Source organism: Cornus florida, unplaced genomic scaffold, assembly GCF_030987335.1.
Source record: "Cornus florida cultivar Cherokee Brave unplaced genomic scaffold, ASM3098733v1 CherokeeBrave_3.0.0_Hap2_Chr02, whole genome shotgun sequence".
Lineage (NCBI taxonomy): Eukaryota > Viridiplantae > Streptophyta > Magnoliopsida > Cornales > Cornaceae > Cornus > Cornus florida.
In genome coordinates this window covers 12,905,701-12,927,650 of record NW_026775572.1, presented here as the reverse complement: position 1 = coordinate 12,927,650, position 21,950 = coordinate 12,905,701, and the positions used below count along the sequence as shown (strand labels likewise).

Below are 21,950 nucleotides of genomic sequence, written 5' to 3'. Positions count from 1 at the left end.
ACAAAATATTTTTATAATTGTATAATTCTAGTTGAATTCAAAAAGAAAACTCGTAAAACTTTGTTGTTACATGTAAAATTCTATTGGTTTTAGTTATTCTATTATATACAAACAAACATCTAGTGGAACAATCCTAATCTTATTCGATTTCATCAAAATCTTTACAATTACTATATAAATTGTAAGGTCAAAATCATATATATATATATATATATATATATATATATATATATATATATATATATATATATTAAAATACTTTTGAGTAAAGAAATTCCAGTGAATTGGTGTCTCACACAAGTTCAGAATATTATTATCAACAACAAAATTTGATGCATGAATTAATTTTACTCAAATTTATTTATGTTTTTAGTATTTAAAATTATAAGGGCAATTTTGACAAGTACAATCATTTTCTTTTCTTTTTCATTCTATCCAAACTAACAACATAATATTTTCTCACAATTTTCTTGAAAAAATTTCATACTAACCAAATGCACTATGGAAACTTAATTTTCTTTTCCTTCACTTCACTTTCACTTTCCATCATCTATTTCTATCTAACCAAACAGACCCATAGTGATTGTTATCTTCAATTCCATCTTAGTCTCTATTTGTTCGATAAGCTTTGGATGACCATTATCTACTTTCGATGACTTTATATTAGGGGGTGCATATTTATTATATACAAACGCACAAAAGCACATGCTAGTGTTTAAAAAAAAAAAACTATTTTTTAAGTAAAAAATTAAAAAAAAAATTATTTTTTTTATAAAAAAAAAATTTGAACGGCAATATAGTCGTTAGGCACCATTAGGGTCAGACAAACAGTGCCTAAAGACTATATTATTTATTTATTGATTTAAAAAATAATAATAATAAAAAATAAATAAATCACAAACAAAGACAGGTTTTGTGGGAAATGATCAGCCAACAGGCCCTTACTATTTGGGTAAATTACTTAGTGTCCAAAAATATCGCTAGGGGGATTTTATGCATCACCGTACTTTTAGTTAAATAAAAGCATAAAAATAGGAAATTACGTTTTCAAATCAAATTCTTGGTCTAATTGGACTCGTGACCGACTCTCTTCACCATATAAATAGCAATTCTCCTCCCAACTTGAAACTGCAAAAAAAACTTCTCTTTCCAGTGTGTTTTCGATCTTGAAGGGGTTGGCTATGGCGACTGATGGTGGGAAGGGAATGCCGGCGTGGCCAAAAACTAAGATAGTCTGCACATTGGGAGATAGAGAAGTTGTTGAAAGCTGGAATGAAGGTTGTTCGATTCAACTTCTCACATGGCTATCAGTCTGATAGCCACCAAGAGACTATCGGTAACCTCCGTATTGCCATGAAAAACACTGGCATACTCTGTGCTGTCATGTTGGACACTAAGGTCTGTCTACTTTCTCTTTCAAATTACATGCATGTACGTATGCATTAATCTATGTTCTCTTTGTTCTCTTTGTTTTTTCATGTTCTCGTTAATGGCCTCTCTGTTTCTATTAGACTTCTATTTTTTTTATTTTATAAATATTATTATTGTTATTGTTATATTTAGCATCATATATATCTACAAAAAAAATGAAGAGCAGAGGCTTATGAATTAAATCTTAATTATAAAATAAAAAATCAAATTAGTTAAATCGTAGGTTTTTTTCCCTCTATTAAGCAGAGACTTATCAAAAAAAAAAACTCAATTTCCTTAAATCACTGTGTGAGTTTTTCTGATGAGCTCAAAATTAATTTCCTTAAATGGTTGTGTGGGCCTCTTTCTGAAGAGCATAGACTTATCAAAAAAAAATTATTTTGTTTCTCAACATTATCCTTAAAGTTTTATGGGTTTCTCTGATGGGCAGAGACTTATCAATATTAATTAAAATAAATACAAAAAATTGTGTTAAAGATTGATTATACATAATTGTTTTTTTTTTTCGGGTTTTGTTTACGTTGAAATGAAGTACAAGGAATTTTTTTAACCATTCTTCAAAAACCAAATCACAGGCTGATGATAAAAAACCAGCAATTCTAGTAAGATTTGTAATATGAATACCTTTACACTTGGCAGAGATATAAGGTGCCATTCTATGATTCCATTTTCTAGTACCATGGCCAAAATGAACTCCCGACTCCATCATCTCTTCCAAATTAATGTTCCAATATCTTCTTGTCATTTTTCCTCGAATATTTTATAGGGTCTCGAATCTCTGAAAAATGGAAAACCCATTCAACTGCCCGAGCAAGAATCTTTTATCTATTTTGAATTTTAAATATTTTATTTTCTGAATCGTCACAGTAATGACAGGTTTGAGACTTTTTGTTTAACAAAAGTTTGTATTTATTTATTTGCTAAGAGTTTTTTTCTTTTCTTTTTTTTTTTGGTACAAAAATTTTGAATTATTTAATCATGTGTCATGCCAGGACCCACATAACTTTTACAAACTTACTTTTTTTTAATGAAATGAAAAAGATGGATGAAAAAGGAAATATGTTGATTTGGCCGTGCAAAAAAATTACACATTGGTGATGTGGCAAATACCCCTGGAGATGCTCTAAGATGTTCTTAACTTTTACTTAGATGTAATCTCTTTATTGTGATATATTAAGGCATATTGAGAAAGATTTGGGAGACTTTCTGTATCAGCAAGAGAGATATATTCCCTTTGTCCCTTATTAGTTGTTCATATTTGGTTTTATAATTTTTTAAGGTGACATGCAATTAATGCATTGTCCCTATCTCAAATTACTATCCCTATTTCAAATTACTAAATTTTCCTTCAAACTTTAAATATATATAACACCAAGTTGTAAGATTTTTGAAAAGTTAAAAGGGTAATTATGGAAAGATAGCATTTATTTTGTTTGACTTTTAAAAGTGAACATTTAATTTGGGATACTCTAAAAGGGAAAAATGGACTACTAATAAAGGACGGAGGAAGCATATATTTAGAAACCTATTTTTTGAAAATATACCAGAGCGTACTCGTCTTGTCATTCATACTTCCAAGACTCTTCAATGTTGTTTGCACCAATGGTAATGCTTTTTACATTTAGCGTGTGTATCCGTTCGTGATAACACAAGCAGCTGAATCGAAGGGGTTGGTTGGAGGGTAAGGAGAGCATGATTGTGGTTAACTAGGTTCTAATGCAGATGGGTGACCCATTGTCTAACTTCCGTAACATATTATGGTCCATCCAAAGGCCATCTATGGTTCCCTCCGCGTTAGAGAGTGCCCAACCCATCATGGGTCAGCAAGTTAAAAAAAATTTGTTGTATCAAGAATCGGCTAAAAGACGTAATCATGTCAACACGATACTGATCTTTCTTAACAAATAATGGTGATATGTGAAAACCATTAATGATACCAGAGGGCCCAACCCACTGTTGGCGAGCTAAAAAAATTAATAATAATTGTTGTATCAAGATTCCAAAGACATAAATCATCCTAAAAATATCAATATGCATATGCATATCCACCTCTCTCTTTTTATATATCCGGCTAAACATTGCACAAACATTATACTCTAACGAAATTTTTTGGCTCCGTCCCTGCACACGACCAAGAAACAGCCCATGCTATTTTTTACAACCATTAATGCATCATTTATTTTATATTTTATAATATCGTAACCAAAGTTATAGAGTGAGAGCATAAGTAACCAAAGTTATAGAGTGAGAGCATAAGGGAGAGCGAATTCTAAAGTAGAAGCACAACAAATTTAAGTCTCACGTTAGAGTTCACGAGGGGAGTGAGAGCATTACCTATTAAGAATGATTGTGTGACTTAGATCATAATTATTTTTTATACTATAAACTAAATATAATTAAATACCTACCATGTTTTTTATTAACAACAGTTTTATCACAACTCTACGAACAAAAAATATTTTTTCACTCTAATAGCAAAACAAAATAGTTTCTCGAAATAGAACTACCAATACCAAACCGAAATTTTATTTATTTTATTTATTTTTTAACAATACTTACCCTCTTATCCATAAAAAGAAATAAAACTGCTGATGATGTGACACGTGGGCAAGGTGATAAAATGGTAGAACGTTTTGAACACAAGATTAAGGTGCTGGAGTGTCGTTATTTGTTAGGTAAATTGAAGTAGTTTCAATAGATAAAGATTGTTGGGATAAATTTTAATGGATAATAAGGGATAAAGTGAGAGTACTTAGGTGATGAGGTTGATTACATACTTAATATGCAATTTTTTCAAAAGACACTTGGCTTATCCAATAGAGTTTGTTTAAGAATTAATTTCTATCTTTTTATATGTAGTTAGTTTACTTTAGGACTCTATAAATAAAGGAAGTAGTAGATGTTGTAATATAATTATGCTTTTTTAAGCTCTTCTCATCTCATTCAAACTTTATCTCTTTAGCAATCTTTTTATTCTCAGTCTCTCTTTCTCCCTATATTTCTCTCTTCTACATCTCTCTTTCCTTCTTCTTTTCTTATTCTGTTTTTTTAATATCATTGCAATTAACTTTCCCATTTAAAGTCCAGTTTATCAAAGCAGTTTGAACTTACTTGAGAGTTTAATGTTCTCTTTCTCATACAATCGTCTGATCCATAACTTTCTTGCAAAAGATACACTTAATCTCTTCACACTCAAACCAAGCCGTTGGTTTTAGCATGCCCGCATACACAAATTTCTGAATCAGCGAACGCCACCGATTTTAGAGTCAATCTGTTTATAGTTCTCCCTTTGAACTAATTTTCTGACTCGGCCACTGTGTTAAAAAATGGCTTTTACAAAACAAATCAAACAAAAATGAAAAGAAAAATTAATGGGCAGAAGATGGATGGATGGTATTGGTCCCTTCAAACATGAGTTGGGCTTCCATTAATTTCCTCTGAGGGTTTCAGTAACCACTTATTGAGATGATATGCTGCTTTATTCACCTGTAAGAGGGAATTAAATTGTCACAAAACTGAAATTCATTTGTACATTTTACATTTAGAAATTAACTTCACAATATATCATTTTTCTTCTTTATTCACCTGATGATCCCAGTTAGTTATCCAGATAATGTAGGATAGCACTAGTGTTTGCATTGCCACTCCACATATCATTCCGGTCCATATGCCCTTTTAAACAGAAACATATAATCCTCAAAAACAATCAAATGCAGAATACAAACCATGTTCAAATTTTCAGTATTTATGTAAAAATGTCATGAAATTTAGGCAAAACGTAAAAGCTTATCATCAAGAATGTGCAAAAACTAGGGGCAAGCACTAGCAAAAGCTCAGATTAACTAGTGTGAATATGCATGTTTGCAGATGAGCAATTCACCTCATGTAGTAGAACTCAAAGAGCATTACATTGCGATTATCTAGAAAATAATTTGTATGTGTGTGAGGCTTCTTACCATGATTTGCAGATGAGCAACATAACCAAGCAAAAGTCCAAGTGGAATTCCAATGATATAGTAGCAACCAATATTAACGAAAGCAACCACACTTTGCCAACCAGCACCTACAGCCACTCCTGCTTAAGGGTTGAAAAATATTCATGTTTAAAGATGTGCTCAAGTTTCGAAATTACTTAATCATGCCTACGAGAAACAAAATACTTGCCAGAGAATACTGGCTGAAGACTATTGAGTAAGATTGAGAAAGCAAGTAGAACAGAGAGGCTTGACACAGATTCTGCAACTTCTTCGTCACTTGTAAACAAATAAGACATACTGTGACCAAAGATTAGACACAAAACTGCGAAGAACAATCCGATAAAAATTGAAGTAATTGAGATGACTTTGACAGAAAATCTTGCTGCTTCACCATTTCCTCTTCCCAATTCATTTGCAACTCGAACGCTGTACAAATGAAAACATTAGAGGAATGTGTATATACATACTTTTTTCTAACTGCAATGAGTGGTTCTACTATTATAGAAATAAGAGGTAGAGTTTCTAGAAATGAAGGCCTTACCTTGCAGCAGCTAGGAAGCCAAAGGATATCATAAATTCCCATCCTATAATATTTAGGCTGCAATAAGTCACACTGAATTAGAACAATTTGTTTGGTAATGTTGAGCGTCTAGAAGAAACAAAACCAGTGAGTTCAGATAAGTTTACCATATGGAGAAGGCGGATATGGCTATCGCTGCATTTTTCATATAGGATGCAATTAAGATCAAAACGGCGTAGTACCATAATTCCAAGCTGACAATGAAAATAACAAGAATACTTGTATCATTGAAGAAACTTCATACATTAATCTTACAAGATTTGGGGCCTATTGATATGTTTCTTTGCTTACAGCTGATTAAATTCCTGCAATGCTTACAAACAATTACAAACTAGACACTGGCTTCAAGTAGTCTCGTACCAACTATACAAAACAATCTTATCAAGTAGTCATTACTGATTACTCTTACCATCATGTAGCCCAGTGGTATCTGCTCACATTTCAAAGTGGAAGGTCAAGAATTCAGGTCCCATAAGGACAAAATTGGTGTGAGTTATTAGCCAGGAAGTAAAAGTATATATAGTCATCACTTTTCTATTCAAAACACTTCTTAATTCAATAGGACATCGATTCAATTCACTATATGCAAATGAATATATCACATAATAAAGATATAAAATATAAGTGAAAGTTAAAGAAAAATTAGCAAATATATCAAACACAAACTTTTGTTAACCAAGGAGAAATTCACTAACCAAAGCATTACTCCAGAGGATATTGATAGCTTTATTACAGGTAATAGGTCTACAAAGGCAGCTTTAGTGAATCCTCTCCAAGTCTTTGAACACCAACCTCCAAAAACGTATACAAACTCTCCGACAACCATCAACCAACATGATATGATCATGGCACTCATTGCACCAGGAACACCCCAGTTCCATTTGATCACAAAGAGCCAGGACAGGAAGACATGGAGTACAACTGAAGCAGTGCCTAGCCACCCAACAATCATGTTCTTGAGCTGTCCTTGTAAGTACTTTTGGATGGTTAAGCTAAACACATAGTAGTAGTTAATGGGAATGAACCATAAAGAAATGTTCCCAATCTCTTTTGCCATATCTTCGTCCTGGCCAAGAAGCCGAAAGATAGGTCCCGCAAAGACAAAGAAGGGAGCTAAAAGTGTGGCTACAGCGAGATTAACAATCCAGGATCTTTGCAGGTAGATACCCAGCATGTGGTAATGCCCCGCCCCAAATGCTTGCCCACACAGAGTCTCTGTTGCACTTGACATGCCTAACTATACCAAACAAAGAAAATGCTTCAAAAGACAACTGTATGAACAAATTATGTTTCCCACTCTAATAACAATACACCTATACAGTAAACATATCTGTTTGGTCCAGTTTTTTTAAAACGGTTCTCAATACACCTCTACAGTAAACATACATCTGTTTGGTTCAGTTTTCTAAAAACGGTTCTCGAAAACTAAAATTTGTTTTCACATAACTGAAACTGAAAACAGTCGTTTCTTTAATTGGCTTCTTATAAAACAGTTTTTAAAAACTATTAACTAAACAAAATTTTGATTTTTAATTCTCAAAAAAACTGAACCAAGCACGCCCATACTACTTTTGGGTTTCTCTTGTATAATTCCAAGTTATTCACCAATAAAAGCAAGAGACTTGTTGGCCAATTATAATGTTTCAAGATAGTAATGGTGCCGGGATGAATGAAGACTGCAATTTAGAACATATCCAGACCTTTCACCATATAACTTAAGTGTGTGTGTATATATATATATGCAACATGAATATAGGAAAGAACGTGGTAAGAGCTTACCACTACTCCGTTTACAAACCGGCTCCCAATTATTTGTACAAGCGCATATGCAGCAAGTTGTGTTTCACCAATATGTCCCATAAAAGCCTGTGTCACCACCAAAATCCCATATGAACTCACCTTTGTTAGCATAGAAGGAAATGCAACTCTCCACAATTTCTTTGATTCCACCCAAACTCTGACTTTCAACTCACTTTTTTCTGTTGTTGCGGATACCAAGAGCCCCTCTTCCATCTTGTTATGCATAATCCCAAATAGGAAGATAAGAAAAAGAAAATTAGGATAAAAGACACACAATTTTTTCAGACCTTTTTCTATTTAATTCCCATTCATGGATACTAACCAAAATTTGTGAAAATCTTTTTTAGACAGTTAATGCATTATTTTAGTTCTCGCCATTGTGGGATGTGATACTGAGAGAGGAAACATTGAGGTAGAACAAAGTTTGGATATTATTTTATATGAAGTTACTAAGTACTAACCTTTGGTGGAATGGTGAAGGATCTTTAATTCACACACTACTTGTGCGTCAAATTGAGAGCCAAGACCTCCAACACTTGAACTCGTTGCTTGAAATATACAACACTAGTTGTGAGTCATGGGGCTCCTCCATTTAAAATGAGAATAATTAATTAAGTACTCTCTACTGAAGACCATTCAGAATCCATAAAAAGGGCAGAGAGAGAGACAGACTACTTGATAGACAGTGGATCAGCTTTGTGAAACAGCCACGTGATTACTGTGATGTGAGAAAGAGAGGAGCTCACCCCACATAATTAATGCACACAGGCTGGTTTTTTTTATTTCCATTATTACTTATTTTTTTTGTTAAAATTCTAAAAATACCCCCTTTCAATTTGTAAAAATTTTAAAAATGCCCACTCAATTTGTAAAAATACCACACTTGACATTCTTGCCCCCACTATTTTTTGAATACAAAAAATAATCATCTTTTTTTCACCCTCTATCGCCCGCCACATTTATAATTCTCTCTCACACATTTTTATATTTTCACTTAATTTTTAAAAATACCCACTATATATATTTTTGCATTTTAAATTCAAAAGAAAAAAAAGTAAATCGGCTTTCTTGTTTCTTTACGTCCCACATCCACGGTGATCTAAAAGAAACGGACACAATTAAAAGATCAAAGAATTTAAGTCAGATAAGTCACAAAAAATTAAATTATATTTATTATTTTATTTAAAAAAACTATCTTCAATTTTTTTTATTCTTCAACAATGCCCCCTCAAAAAAATTCATAGATTCATCAATACACACAGTGACACACACTTAACGACCATTCTAAGTTTCTAACCATGTCGGTGGTAATGCATAGTTTGATAAGTGAAACTAGAGAGAGAGAGAGAGAGTGTGTAAATATTGGGTCAAGTGCAAAAAACGTCTTTACAATATGCTTACAATGCATATTGCACCCATTTTAGGTAAAAAAACACCCCTAAACTATGACATTGGTGCAAATAGGTCCTATTTATAAAAATTGAACTAAAATGCCCTTACCAACACATTTTATAATATATATAAAAGAAATATTTTTTGTGAAATGACTAAAAAGGGTTTGACCCTTCTTCTTCTTCATCTTGGTGTAAAGCTGTTACCCCACTTTCTATTTCCGGTGTCACTCTTTTTCCAGTTCCCAGTTCCGACCAATAAAAACTTTCTTCAAATACCCAGTTAGAGAGGGTAGCAGTTGTTTTTTTTTTTAATTACCGAAAAAAAGAGGGTAGCAGTTTTTCCTTCCATTTGAATGTAGGTATTTCATATTAGGTATACAGCTCATAAGCTATTTGCAGAAAACGTGATTCGTTCTGATGCATGTTTTCTAGATGGAGTGTGGGGGATATTTGCATTACATAAGCTATCCATCAAAAGCCAGAGTTTAGACCATTAGCCCCCAAGGGGGATGCCCAATACAACGAGGTAATCCGTGAAGGTAGAGGGTCAAAGAAGAAATAGAACGACTACGGAAAGATCGACCAGGTTCGCTCATACACACGGCAAGATACTACGACTGGATGCCTAACGTAGTACCAGTAGAAAATAAAAATGGCAAGACCATCGCTGGAATTGCTGTTCGCTGCCATCGCCACCACCCGCCGAGATTCGCCCTTGCTCGCCGACCGACCGATTCTGTCCCGCCATCCATCTTCGCTGCTGTGCGGTTCCTTCAAGCTAGCCGCTACCCATCCATATCTCCACTGAAATCCTTGCTTCTCTGAATTCTTTGGTTTGGTATTTAGGGGGACATTACAAAGAAGAAGAAGAAGAAGAAGAAGAAAAAAGTTTGGTAGGAACATATTTGGAAGAGTAAAAAGGTAAATAGGATATTATGTTAATTGTAGAGTATTTTTGCATAAATTAAAAAAAAAAAAATTAGAAGTATTTTTTACATATCTTTTTAAATAAGAAATAAAATTACTATGAAAAATATACATCAAAAATGTTTTTTTTGCACTTATTCCGTAAATATTCCCATACACACACAAGAAAGTGGCACGTATTAATTGTTGTTGCATGGTGCTGCTGCAAGCTTAAGATCTTCCACTTGGTCACCCTGATGAGAGAGAGATCTCACATTCTCACCAGTACACACGTACGCGGCACTACCTACCATTCTATTTCTAATTCTAACCAATTTTCTTCGAAAACCGTTCCTTCAATTTTCTATACATACAACTTTAAATTCTTGAATTATGTGTCTATTTATAGTAAATATCCTGTAAATACTGTTTATTTTGTCGGATTAGGTGAGTCGCAGGCAAAGAGGTAAGTGTAAAAAGTTCATACTTTGGAAGAATCTAAAAAGCAGATGTAGAGCACAATGTCGGTTGAAAAACATTAAAAATGATTACTTTACATAATTTGGAAAGTAATACAGGAAAAGAGGAAGATAGATTCAAGCTGGTCATCAGTCCCATCACCACCCCACCGGTTTCACGTGATTTTTGGATTTCTCATTTTTGTTTTTTGTTGAAAGATAAAGTATGTTTTTGGATGGCAAATCAATGCAGTCACAAAGGTTTACGTTCAGTGGTTTACTGAGACCATTGTTGACGGTTGCCGATGTAATAGATTTGGGCAAATATCGATTTGGATAAATATCGATGTAAATTAATTAAATTAATTAATTTTTAAATTTTTAAAAAAGAATTACGAATTAATTGATACGACGAATCATGACGGAGATTGAAGCCCAATATCTCTATTTGATAATTATGAAATTTGGTATTTCTGAATTACATATAATTTTACTGAGCTACAAATAATTATAAAGTAATGCTTTTAAGAAGACTCATGAGTACCTTTTTCGACTCTTTAATACAAAGATATATTAAATATTTTATTTGACTCTTCATATATTTTAAAAAAACTGTTCTAATCCAATAGTTAAATAATTTTCTAATTAGAATGTCCTTTTAAGAGCATTACTAATATATAAATATGAAGAAAAAAAATAAATATACAACTCCATAAATAAAATAAAATCACTCATATTATGTGATAAAAATCAACTGAACTATATGTAATATAATCTTTTAATAATAATAATTTCGAGATTGCAATAAAAGACATATTAACCATTTCCTTTCAAGGTCCATAACATGTTTCCACACACTCCATGAAAATTTCACTATTTTTAAAATTCATGGACCGAATTCAATTGAGTAGATCTATCACGCATTCATTTTTTTTTTGCTTTTCTTTTTTTCACTTTACAACGTTTTATAAAACACTCCGATCCCAAATTGAGAGTATCCTGTTTCGGATTCGTTGGCCTACGCCCACCTGGAAAGTACTTTGATTGTTTGTAATGGGGCTTGCAGAACTTAGTGCTCGAGTGCTTTTCTCCGATGTTTATCACTTGTGTCCACAAACAATGATGTGTGTGATTTTTTTTTTTTTTAAAGTTCGAAGGGTAAGCTTGAATATATAAGGTAAACATAAGAATCAGAGATGGTATCAAAGGAGATACCAAAACCAACAAAGAAAACCAAAGGGCCTTGGTCCAATGGTATAACCTCCCTATCTTCAAAGAAAAGGGGGGAGATTCGAGCCCTGGCATGGGCAAAAAAGTGTGTGTTCGCTTTACCATTCAAAAAAAAAAAAAACAACAAAGAAATATCAATTCATTACAGTTCACCAGTAGGAGACCAACTCAACAGAGTCCAGTTACTTAACCCCTTTTAGAACAACCAACAAGAAAAGATTTAAAAAAAAAATTAAAAAAATTTAATGATGATTAAGATCCTCATTGTGAATGCGAAAATTGAACAATAGAGTGCCATTTGAGAAACAGATTTTGCCCGTCAACCATTACAAATTCTATTCTGTCAAACCAAGTTCAATTCCTCAGTATATGATCGCCCAAAACTACAAACAACATTTGACCTGAACAAGCCATACCCACAAAATTTAGTGCTGCCAAATTGAACTAACTGTTGCTTACAAAAAAAAAACTTAATTTCGATTGATTCACGGGTCTCCCGCAGATTCCCCTCCGCTGCCCTCTTCACTGATTTCTCTTACACCCTCTGGTTCCTCGGATGGCCCCACCAATTCAGGCTTAGCAGGCCCTGGACCAGCCGATACCTTCACCATCGATGGGCGCAAGAGTCTGTCACCTAGTTTGAACCCCTTGCGAAATTCTTGTATTATGACACCTTCTTCAAATTCTGTGGAATCCTCACGCATGATTGCTTCATGCAGCTTTAACAAGAAACAAAAAATAATAAGAATAATAATAATAACCATTAGAAAAAACAACTGTCATAAGTACACAAGATTGAGGATTAAAACAAAAGATGAAGTCCAAGGTAGTTTTCCACACGAAAACCATCACCGCTACGCTTGCAATGTGCAGGATGTGATGCAAATGAGGTTGTCATCAAATCTAACTCATCTTCTTAAGACTTAGATCACTATTCTAGTAAATGAAGAGTGAGTTTATTTAAATTGTCACATATGGAACTAAGGCTACTGCTAGAAGCTTAGCACCCACATGTATACATCTCACTTGTTAAACATACCGAGTTGGCTCAAATCATCAAGACTGGGTTTGAGTCAAAAGCGTATCCAGGTCTTCATTGAACCTGAACAAGCTTTATAGAGTGCTCGAAAAAGTTGATCGAACACTCGACTGAATTTCAAGCCAACTCGGAAACTCACCTGCATTAGGCCAATGATTGAATAGGAGAATCAGTATGTCTATAAACCAAAAAGCGCAGTGTATTCAGCTATGTTATTGTTCATCAGAAACAATTTTTTTGTTTAATGATTATCCTGCCAGAGGTTGCATCCGTTTATAGGATAATAAGACTAACCTGTATAGAAAAACTTTCTACATCATTATATTAGTTGCCAATTGCCAGCTATTTTAGCAATGCCATGCGGTTAAGGTTTTCATTCTTTATGGCTAACAACTGAACTTTAATTTTAACTTATACCATAGGTATAGTAGATCAAGAAATCTGAGGAACTCACCATTGGATCAAATGGTTTCCCTATCGTCTCGACAGGAACAACACCAAGTGAAACCAGAATCTCCACAAACTGCTTATATATGCTCTGATAGCTATTGCTGATTTTCTCCTCTCCCTCGGTCTCCACCTTAATCTGCAATTTAGCTCTCTCAAAGTTATCTAAAACAGGTAACAGATTCTCAACGACTTCCCCTTGTGCATTTGTCACCAACGAAAGCCGTTCTCTATCTGTCCTCTTCCGGAAATTGTCGAAGTCTGCACTAATCCTAAGAATCCGTTCCTTCTCGTATAACATTTCTTCAGACAAAGTAGCCACTTTTCTCTCAAGATCAGTTTTCTCTTCCTCAATGGATATAAGAAAACCTTCAATCTCCACAACTTTGGATTCATTGTTACTCACTAATGCTTCTTTATATGATTGTAGTAAAGCAATTATGGCTGGAGATGGTTCATTTGCACTCTCCTCCTCACTTGCACCGTCTTCCACTGCAACAGCACCATCTAAATCATCCTGTTCAATAGATCTGTTAGTAAAACAAATGAGAATTATATATTGCACGTTAGGATGCAACAATATTTTTGTCAACATAATTTACGTGTCTTCATAGTAAAATATATATGGAAAAGGGCTCATGAATCCAAACTGATGAACCAATCCCACATATCACAAATCCAAAAATAACCGAATAAGATCACGCAAACTCCTAACAAGTACACTAATCACTCTCTCTTGAGCTAAAACAAGAGTTGTGGTCAGAGAACGAGTTGGGAGAAAACCTTCCTTGAGTGAGGGGGTTAGGAAAATGTTTGGAGACTTCAGGTCCATCTGGCATCTGCTAAATTATAGGTTAAAAATGGCATCAATTGATCAAAATATTCTGGAGTAGCCTGCAGACTCACAAGCCAACGGACTAAAATAGTGATAGCTCTGGAAAGCATATAACTGCATTAATAACATTTCACATGCATGTGCGCATGCACGTGTGCACAAACAAGCCAATGGACAAAAACAGCTATAGCATTGAAAACATATCTGCATGCATATCATTTTACAGGCACAAGCCCATAGCACTCATTTTGGGCATTATTATCATTCGCATGTGTGAACAGACAATATTTACCAGATCAGGAAGGGAAGATGAAGTGGCAAACAGTAAGGAAATCGGTAGTTTAAAGCAAGACTAAAAAAATTAAATGCCAAATGAAAAGAGGGAAGTACTGTGGATTTAAAAAGAAGTTGAGAAGGAAATCTAATGAAAAACGTTAATAAAACCAAATGGAAAACCAGGAAAAAAGTTTTACGATGAAAAAAATGAAAAAGATATATATTGAGAGATTTTTCGATAAAGGAGAATGTCAGACTCGGCAATCCTGTAATATTTGGAAAATAATTCAAAAGAAACAATAAATTGGAATTTCTTAAACATACATTAGTGCTACGAGGTGGGAAAAATTTATGGTCCACAATTATCTTTTGATCAAAAAAATACTGCAAGTGCATCCATTCTGATCTGTGATATAGGACTGAACCAAAATTGAATAAGAATTTATATTATATGAACTAACTATATCTAGATATACATTTCTGAAGGGTAGAGAGAGAGAGAGAGAGAGAGAGATCGTGTTTCTCTTCACCATTGAAAGATTTCAATGCAGTTATTTATCAACCAGCTTACTTAATTTTGCACAATGAGTAAAAAATACAATGTACTAGTAAATTCCTAGTTTGATCAAGAAATATATATATATATATATATATATTTAAAGTTTGGTGTTATATATGGGCGTAGTTAAGTCATACTATTATTAGAAATAGAAAAGTTAGTAAATAAGAACTCTTTGTTCCATTAGACTCTGTACTCGGTAAGCGTAGGGTAGTACAGGTATAAACAATTTGTTAAGGTAATCTATGGATTGGTTGTGCATTATGCAGTAAAGGTATCGCTTCACATCAAAATATTGTCCGAAGACTACTGACAATACTAACTTTTGATGCATTTGATCAGGTTTTAAATCCAAATTGGTCCATGCTATTACTGAAATTAATGATTGTGGTGCAGGGCAGTAGCGATAAGCTGCTGTCCGGCAGCTGTAACAGTGTAAAACAACGAAAGAAAATAAATCTTTAACCCTCCAAAGTACTTAAAAACTCACATGACTATTTAAAAAGACTAGGACTATAACTATCATCTACCAAATAACATAAAACATAAAAATCAAATACGACACGTAGAAAATAAGCAAATAACTAAAAGCCCCAAGATAAATAGAACCCAAGCCTAGTTGGCTTAGGGGACCCAATTAGTCTTGGAGAGCCGCATAGATGCTCCTGCATTAGATTGCCAGTCTTTTTGCTCCTTCAGCTTGTGTAAACCGCAAGACAATGACTGCTAAAGGAACGTGTAATGAGTATTAAGAGTGATGAATAAAATCTAGTGACGCGAACCCAAAGAATCCCAAGAAAGATTAAATTAATATATTTGGAAATTTTGGTCCAGTTTCCTGGCAGTTACTACTTGCAACCTCTATTAGCTTGATGTTTAATAGTTGTTTGTTGCCAGATTTAGACTAGAATATAATTAACGAGCTTTCTCTATTAGGGTTGTTTTGTAATTTTGGTGTGGTGGTGGCTTGGCCAAGCATGGGCTTATCTACAAGTTTGGAATGGTCAACTCTGTGTTTCAAAAGGCCCTTATGAAAGTTCTACATGACTCACAAATTCGTATGGCCACCAAATTCACTTGGTAAGGTTGTCAAGTTTGGTTTCTATAAAATGATCTATTGTCATTTTTAAATGATGGAATGAGTGAGTAAATGAAGAAATATCTTGAGCTAATTTATTAGTGAGTATGATGCAACTCCTCCAAGGAAAATGCCAAAGACCTAAGTGCCATTGTATAGATTTTTCCCTCCTATTATTGCCTTCGTTCTCTTCTTCTTCTACATTCAAATTCTTAATTTCACCCCCTCATTATCTCAATCATCAAGTACAGTCCATAGCGTACCTTTTTACACCTTATCAAACTATTGTAATACTTAGAGTCTTCGCGTCATATATTGACCTATGAGCCATACTTAAACTAAGCGAAGATGAACAGCCCCATAAATCAGAAAGGAAAAAGTTTAAAGAGACCCTATCAAACATAGAGACAGACAACACGGCAGAAGCACATAAGCGTATTTGTAGGCATTTGGTAAGGGTAACTCATTTATCTACAATGGAGTCCTACATTGTATACAAGTAGAGGGATCAGAAAAACATTATCGTTGAACCACAACACCATTTTTCAACATTGGTCCAACATCATGCCGTATCGCATAAGGAATTGGTCGTTTTGATTGGGTTTGTCAAGTAAATTTGTTAATCATTATCGTCTTCCTAGAAGATGCTAAGAATTGAACTTTGGTCTTCCATCCAGAACCTACTCGTGCAGATTTTACCATCATATTATGATGCTGCAACAAGATTGGTTGAGAAAATTTAGTGGTTCACTGAATCTTTTCTTCAGTACACCATTTATGACAAAAATAATAATAATAATAATCTTTTCTTCAGTTTTTATTGGCAATATCCATTGCATCAGTGTAAGTGTCTAAATATTTAAACAATCAGCTCTGTCTAGTTCATTCCAATCAGTAAGTCATTTGCAAGTCTTCAATTGAAAGATGACAATAACTCACTCGGCGAGGAACTCCCCAACAAGTCACCTGATCTTGCAAACACTGGTTTTTTAAGCGACCAAGTACCTAACAACCTCTTTTTTTAATACGCAAAATGGATCACAAGGAGGCCATCCAATCCGGAATTAGACTTTACCATGCCATTTACCACATTGAATCACTCATAACACAAATTCTTCTCAAGCCCTTGATAACCCCTACCAACTGCTAAAGCTCAAGATACACTGCAACGCCCAGCCTAAAAATATCATTCCCATTCCTACTGACCCTCAAAGGTTGAAAATATATATATTGAAATATGAAGTATCCCACCATAATAAGTCAACCAAGCGCCAAAATAATAATAATAATTCCTGGCCATTTAATCACAAAATCCCTGGGCCTCATCTTCAACTTTGCCTGTCTAGCAATAAATCTCCACCCACTTTGCCTCCAATATTACCAAAAATATTTCAAACACGTAGACAGGATTTCAGACAATTTTTTTTCAATATCACTTCTTCTTAATCCCCCCCTTCTTGGAACTCTGGACAAATTTGTTTTACACCAATACCACCACCCCACTATAGAATAGGGTTAAAGAAAGTCTCCAGCCAGATTGACTTTAAAATGAATCACCTTATCTGGAAACTATTGATGCCCCACCAATGAAGAGTATGGACCTGTTCCCTTTGCAAGAAAGCCTCAACCATTAAAATTTTCACACCCAGTGAGTTATGATGTACCTCTCTTAATGGAACTACCATAGAGTTTGGAAACACAAATCCAAAACTGTCTAAACCAACCATAGGTAAAGAATTGTCCGGATCAATGAAGTGTGTGATACAAGAGGGAGGTTTAGCTTTACAGACCCAAGTATTATGACCATTATGACAAACTTATAAGTTTTAAAGCATGGAGGCTGACACAAGATACAAACACAACATGACACGAACTCATTAACGTAGAAGAAGCGAGAGCACGACAAAAAAGGAATACACAAAAAAATTATACTGTATATGATCAGCACAACTTTGTGGTAGGTACTGCACCATAAATTTGTAACGTTTGGATCCCAATAATCAATACTCACCCTGATTTTTCTCACTTACAAGAAAAATAATAATAATCATCCTATTTAATGAATAAAACATAGCAAGGACTGGAAACATATGCATATGCACGTGTATATATGTATATGTACATGTACATGCACGACCATGACTCCTCGCTCGCTCCTTTAATTAAACATTCTCATGACTCACTTTCGTTTTCTAGAATATGGCCAAACTTTTTGTAAGAAATTTATAAACCTTAGTTTTTTTTTTTCTTTTTTGTTCTATATTTTTGTTCCGTGCTAAAAGGAAGTTGTACCCAACAAGGTTCAACAGTTACATGTTGTTGTGTGTCGAATAAGTGCCACGTGTTTGGAATTAACAATTTCTGTTTTAAAATTTTGGCCACAATTAAGATGTACCTGACACATGTTGATTTTTTGATAACTGATGCTACCCAACACATGTTTCCCACATAAACAACTCCTCCTTAGCAAGTGTTAGCACTTTTTAGTTTCTAAGACCTATCCAACCCCATAAAGAAGCAAGTCAGAACTCACCACTCACTGAACTATAGCACATGTCGACATGCAAGAGATGATATATGTTTATTGTTCCTTTTTCTCACACAGATAAGAGCAGAATATCCATGTCCACAACAGCATAGCATATAGAATTTTTGTGCTGTGGTAAAGATGATATAAAATATGGCGCTACACATAATCATGTAACCTAAAATTGGAAGTAGATAACTTTTAACTTTTAGCTTTTAGGCACACACCCACACCTAACACATAACTGATTATTTATACACAACAAAGCACCTAACACGTTTTCCATTTTAGATTTTTATGTTTAACTTTATCAGTTTATTAGTTATAATACTATTTCAGTACTTTTCGGTTTTTTTAACCCATATAGATTTGCAGCTTAATTTAGAAATGGGTCCTACTGTTCAATCAATATATCTGTTGAGTTTGCACTCATTGACTCTATAACCAAAATGAACCCATCCAAACCAAGCCCATGGCATTGCTTTTCTCAAGTTGGCAGAACAGACACCATTTCTACCATCCTGACAAATCCCATTCACTAACCATCGATATTAAGTTCCGAATTAAATATTTCACAAGTATTTCCCTTGGGTTGGGATTAGATCATGAAAAAACAATTTGGTTGCTGGGATTAACAATTCTGCAGCAGACTTCTTGTTGAGATAGGGACTCTTTAGCCTATGGTGTATGGTGGGTAGGTATAGATAGCGCAGAAATGGGATATACATGAGTTGGCATCCAGCTGCAATAAAAAAATTCAAACAATTGAAAATATATGTGTGTGAATATATTAGTTAGGTGTAACCGTACAAGTCACTTACCCTTGAAGAAACGGACTATTAACAATCAATTAGCATTAAAGAGAAACTGATTAGGTTTTAAACTACAACGCTAATTTCAACTAAAATATAAAATAAAAAAATGAACCAGTGAACAGGGAACAATAAACAAGATTAAGAATGATATCCATACATATATAAATTTTCCAAATGAATCAATTTTTCCACATAGAATTGAAGAGCAACAATTTGACTAAAGTATCCACGAAAAAGAATAACAATCAACCAAACCACTAATGATAAATAACTACATATGCATCTATGTAATATGGAAGGATGATATCCATACATATATAAATTTTCTAATTGAATCAATTTTTCTCGTAGAAATGAATAACAATAGGTGGGTAATAGCAACAATTTAACTAAAGTGACCACCAAAAAGAATAACAGTCAACCAAACTAGCAATGATGAACAACTGCATATACATGTATCTATGTGTATCCAGAGTTACCTGAATGTTCGATTCTTGAACCTCCTCCAATTCTTCGGTCTCGGTGGTTTCTCCATGTGAAGCAAAAGGTGAGAATTTAAGCAATCGATGCGATAATTTCTTAGATGAGTGAAGAGAGTGGGTGAGGGAGAATTTGGGGCATGTTTGTCTGTTTCTGAAAGAAACGCAGAGGAGTTTTGGAGATTTGAAGGAGTTGGTGCTGAGGCGTATTGAAGGTGGCCGGAAGGTGGGTGTTGTTGGGACAGTAGTAGCCATTGAAGACAGTAGAGAGAGAGAGAAGTGGAGGGAAGGTGAAGCTGTTGAAAATCGGATTGGGGTTAGCAAAATGTGGATCCACCTATAAAGATTTTCGTCCTTTGATCTGCACCGTTGGATTGCTCTTCTTCCATTATCGTGATGGTACTGGAAGCCTTTAAATGTGAATTTACACTAACTTGTACTTTGTTTAAAATAAATTTTCTAAATGGACCTCGGTATGTTTTTAAAAAGTACAGTCCTACAGTAATAAATAAATAATAGTAGTTTTTTTTTATGGTATATTTTGTATTTGTCGTAGTGAATAAAATGAAACAAATTCATGTTAAAAAAAATAAAAAATAGATATTATTTTAATGTGAGTAAATATTTGAATATGAAAACGGATTTTATAGATGTGAGATTCTTATTTGCAGTCTTTTGAAATGGACTCAAATTTGGGCTGGATTTTAGTTTAAGCTTGATCTATATCTGTGAGATTTGTGTTCAAATTTGACTTAAATTGGAGATGAAACTTTTTATTAAAAAAGTCCCACATTTAACCCATGATTCGAAATTAAAATTAATCATGATTAAAAAAAAAAATTTTTTTTTTTTTTTGGTCCTCCATTTCACAAGTTGAATGTTCTCCCTATTACATTTTGCATTGGGCTTCTTTTGCTTGCAGGCTGTCTTCGGAAAGAAGTAGAAAAGCAAGGAGTTTGGTTTCGGTTGTCCTGGTGCTATCGTAGGACCTTTCCACTAGTACTAGTTTTCGATTTTTGGTGGTAATTTCAAATTAATCTCCAATAACTCAACATGGATAACATAAAAGATGATTAGAATAGAACGCGTAAATAAGATAATCACTTCATTCACTTTCTGTAGACCTGACTCGTAATCCAGGAAAACTCTGCGATTGTTTGCTTGCCTTAACTCAATCTCTATATATATATTTTTATGGCAAAAAATACACCATCTCACTCGAACTCCAATCACAGTCATTTAAAAATTTACCTTATTTTAAGCTGTATTTACCGCTTTTAGTGGCGTTGAACTGAGTTATGAAAAAGCTCCGGTATTTTTTTTTTCCCCCTTTGTTTACCCTGATTGCAACAAAGAAAAAGCCAGAAAAACAGACATAATAATAATAACTCCCTCCCTATTGTTTAAGAAATTTAAAAGGGCCACACATCCCACTTTAAATCTGAGGATTAGTTTTTTTGACAGCCCAATTGCAAAAAAATGGCCCATTTGATAGCCCGTCCTATGGGCCAAATTAAGCTCAAAACTCCAATTTGATGTGAGAAACAAGGAGTCTGTTTTTGCTTTCTTAAGACTGCAAAAACAGAAAACATTACTTAATGCACCCCAGGACAAAAACATTCCCATCAATTATGTATATAAATACATATATATATGTATGATGTATACATTTATTATGTAATATATAATATATTTAGCATATGATAATTTATTATGAATAAAAAATATTAAGTAATATATCTTATATGTAATAAATTATATATTGTGTTATAATATTGTAAATTAATTATAATTTAATATTTACATATAATATAATATAGATATGATATATAATAATATAAAATATCTACTGCTTAATAATTTAATAACATGATATTCTATATTAAAAATTATTTTGTCACAAAAAATCATTTATATTATTATTTAATATATTATATATTAAAATTTATTTTTATCAAATAAAAAATAATATACAATATTTAATTTATTCTATATTAAAAATATATATTTTTATTAACATTTATTATGCAACTTAGTATATAACACAAATAATATGAATTTTATTTGAAATGAATAGTGTCTGTGTACTAACATTAGTGAAAACGTTTCTCTGTTACAG

The 21,950-nt window shown here is 33.6% G+C and overlaps 2 protein-coding genes across 6 annotated transcripts; both read right to left on the bottom strand.

Annotated features, from left to right (window-relative positions):
• Nucleotides 1-4,417: 4,417 nt before the first annotated feature.
• LOC132293698 (protein DETOXIFICATION 24-like) lies at nucleotides 4,418-8,501 on the bottom strand. Of its 4 annotated transcripts, XM_059791278.1 has the most exons (10): nucleotides 8,250-8,501; nucleotides 7,962-8,001; nucleotides 7,768-7,854; nucleotides 6,684-7,225; nucleotides 6,096-6,182; nucleotides 5,950-6,006; nucleotides 5,596-5,834; nucleotides 5,388-5,506; nucleotides 5,017-5,103; nucleotides 4,420-4,917 (listed from the first exon to the last, which is right to left on the bottom strand). In XM_059791278.1, the coding sequence occupies exons 3-10, from the start codon at nucleotides 7,846-7,848 to the stop codon at nucleotides 4,837-4,839; spliced, it is 1,293 nt and encodes a 430-aa protein (XP_059647261.1). In that variant the 5' UTR covers nucleotides 7,849-7,854; nucleotides 7,962-8,001; nucleotides 8,250-8,501; the 3' UTR covers nucleotides 4,420-4,836. The 4 variants fall into 4 exon arrangements, with proteins under 4 accessions (XP_059647263.1, XP_059647261.1, XP_059647260.1 ...); XM_059791277.1 differs by having other exon boundaries at nucleotides 7,768-8,001; XM_059791280.1 differs by lacking the exon at nucleotides 8,250-8,501 and having other exon boundaries at nucleotides 4,418-4,917; nucleotides 7,768-8,028.
• Nucleotides 8,502-12,073: 3,572 nt separating this feature from the next.
• On the bottom strand, nucleotides 12,074-20,164 carry LOC132293696 (uncharacterized). Of its 2 annotated transcripts, XM_059791267.1 has the most exons (4): nucleotides 19,832-20,164; nucleotides 13,270-13,779; nucleotides 12,816-12,954; nucleotides 12,359-12,495 (listed from the first exon to the last, which is right to left on the bottom strand). In XM_059791267.1, exons 1-3 carry the CDS (start codon nucleotides 20,084-20,086, stop codon nucleotides 12,850-12,852), a joined length of 870 nt encoding a protein of 289 aa, XP_059647250.1. In that variant the 5' UTR covers nucleotides 20,087-20,164; the 3' UTR covers nucleotides 12,359-12,495; nucleotides 12,816-12,849. The 2 variants fall into 2 exon arrangements, with proteins under 2 accessions (XP_059647249.1, XP_059647250.1); XM_059791266.1 differs by lacking the exon at nucleotides 12,816-12,954 and having other exon boundaries at nucleotides 12,074-12,495; nucleotides 19,832-20,163.
• Nucleotides 20,165-21,950: the final 1,786 nt, after the last annotated feature.

Bases quoted from the DNA above. Each gene is read 5' to 3' on its own strand.
- LOC132293698 (XM_059791280.1), bottom strand. From the start codon at position 8,013: ATGCATAACAAGATGGAAGAGGGGCTCTTGGTATCCGCAACAACAGAA. The intron at 6,007-6,095 runs GTAAACTTATCT...GACTTATTGCAG, and splicing joins ATATCCGCCTTCTCCATATG to CCTAAATATTATAGGATGGG. The intron at 5,104-5,387 runs GTAAGAAGCCTC...TCTGTTTAAAAG, and splicing joins TTGCTCATCTGCAAATCATG to GGCATATGGACCGGAATGAT.
- LOC132293696 (XM_059791266.1), bottom strand. From the start codon at position 20,086: ATGGCTACTACTGTCCCAACAACACCCACCTTCCGGCCACCTTCAATA. The intron at 13,780-19,831 runs GTAACTCTGGAT...TCTATTGAACAG, and splicing joins TTCAAGAATCGAACATTCAG to GATGATTTAGATGGTGCTGT. The intron at 12,496-13,269 runs GTGAGTTCCTCA...TTCTTGTTAAAG, and splicing joins GGAAACCATTTGATCCAATG to CTGCATGAAGCAATCATGCG.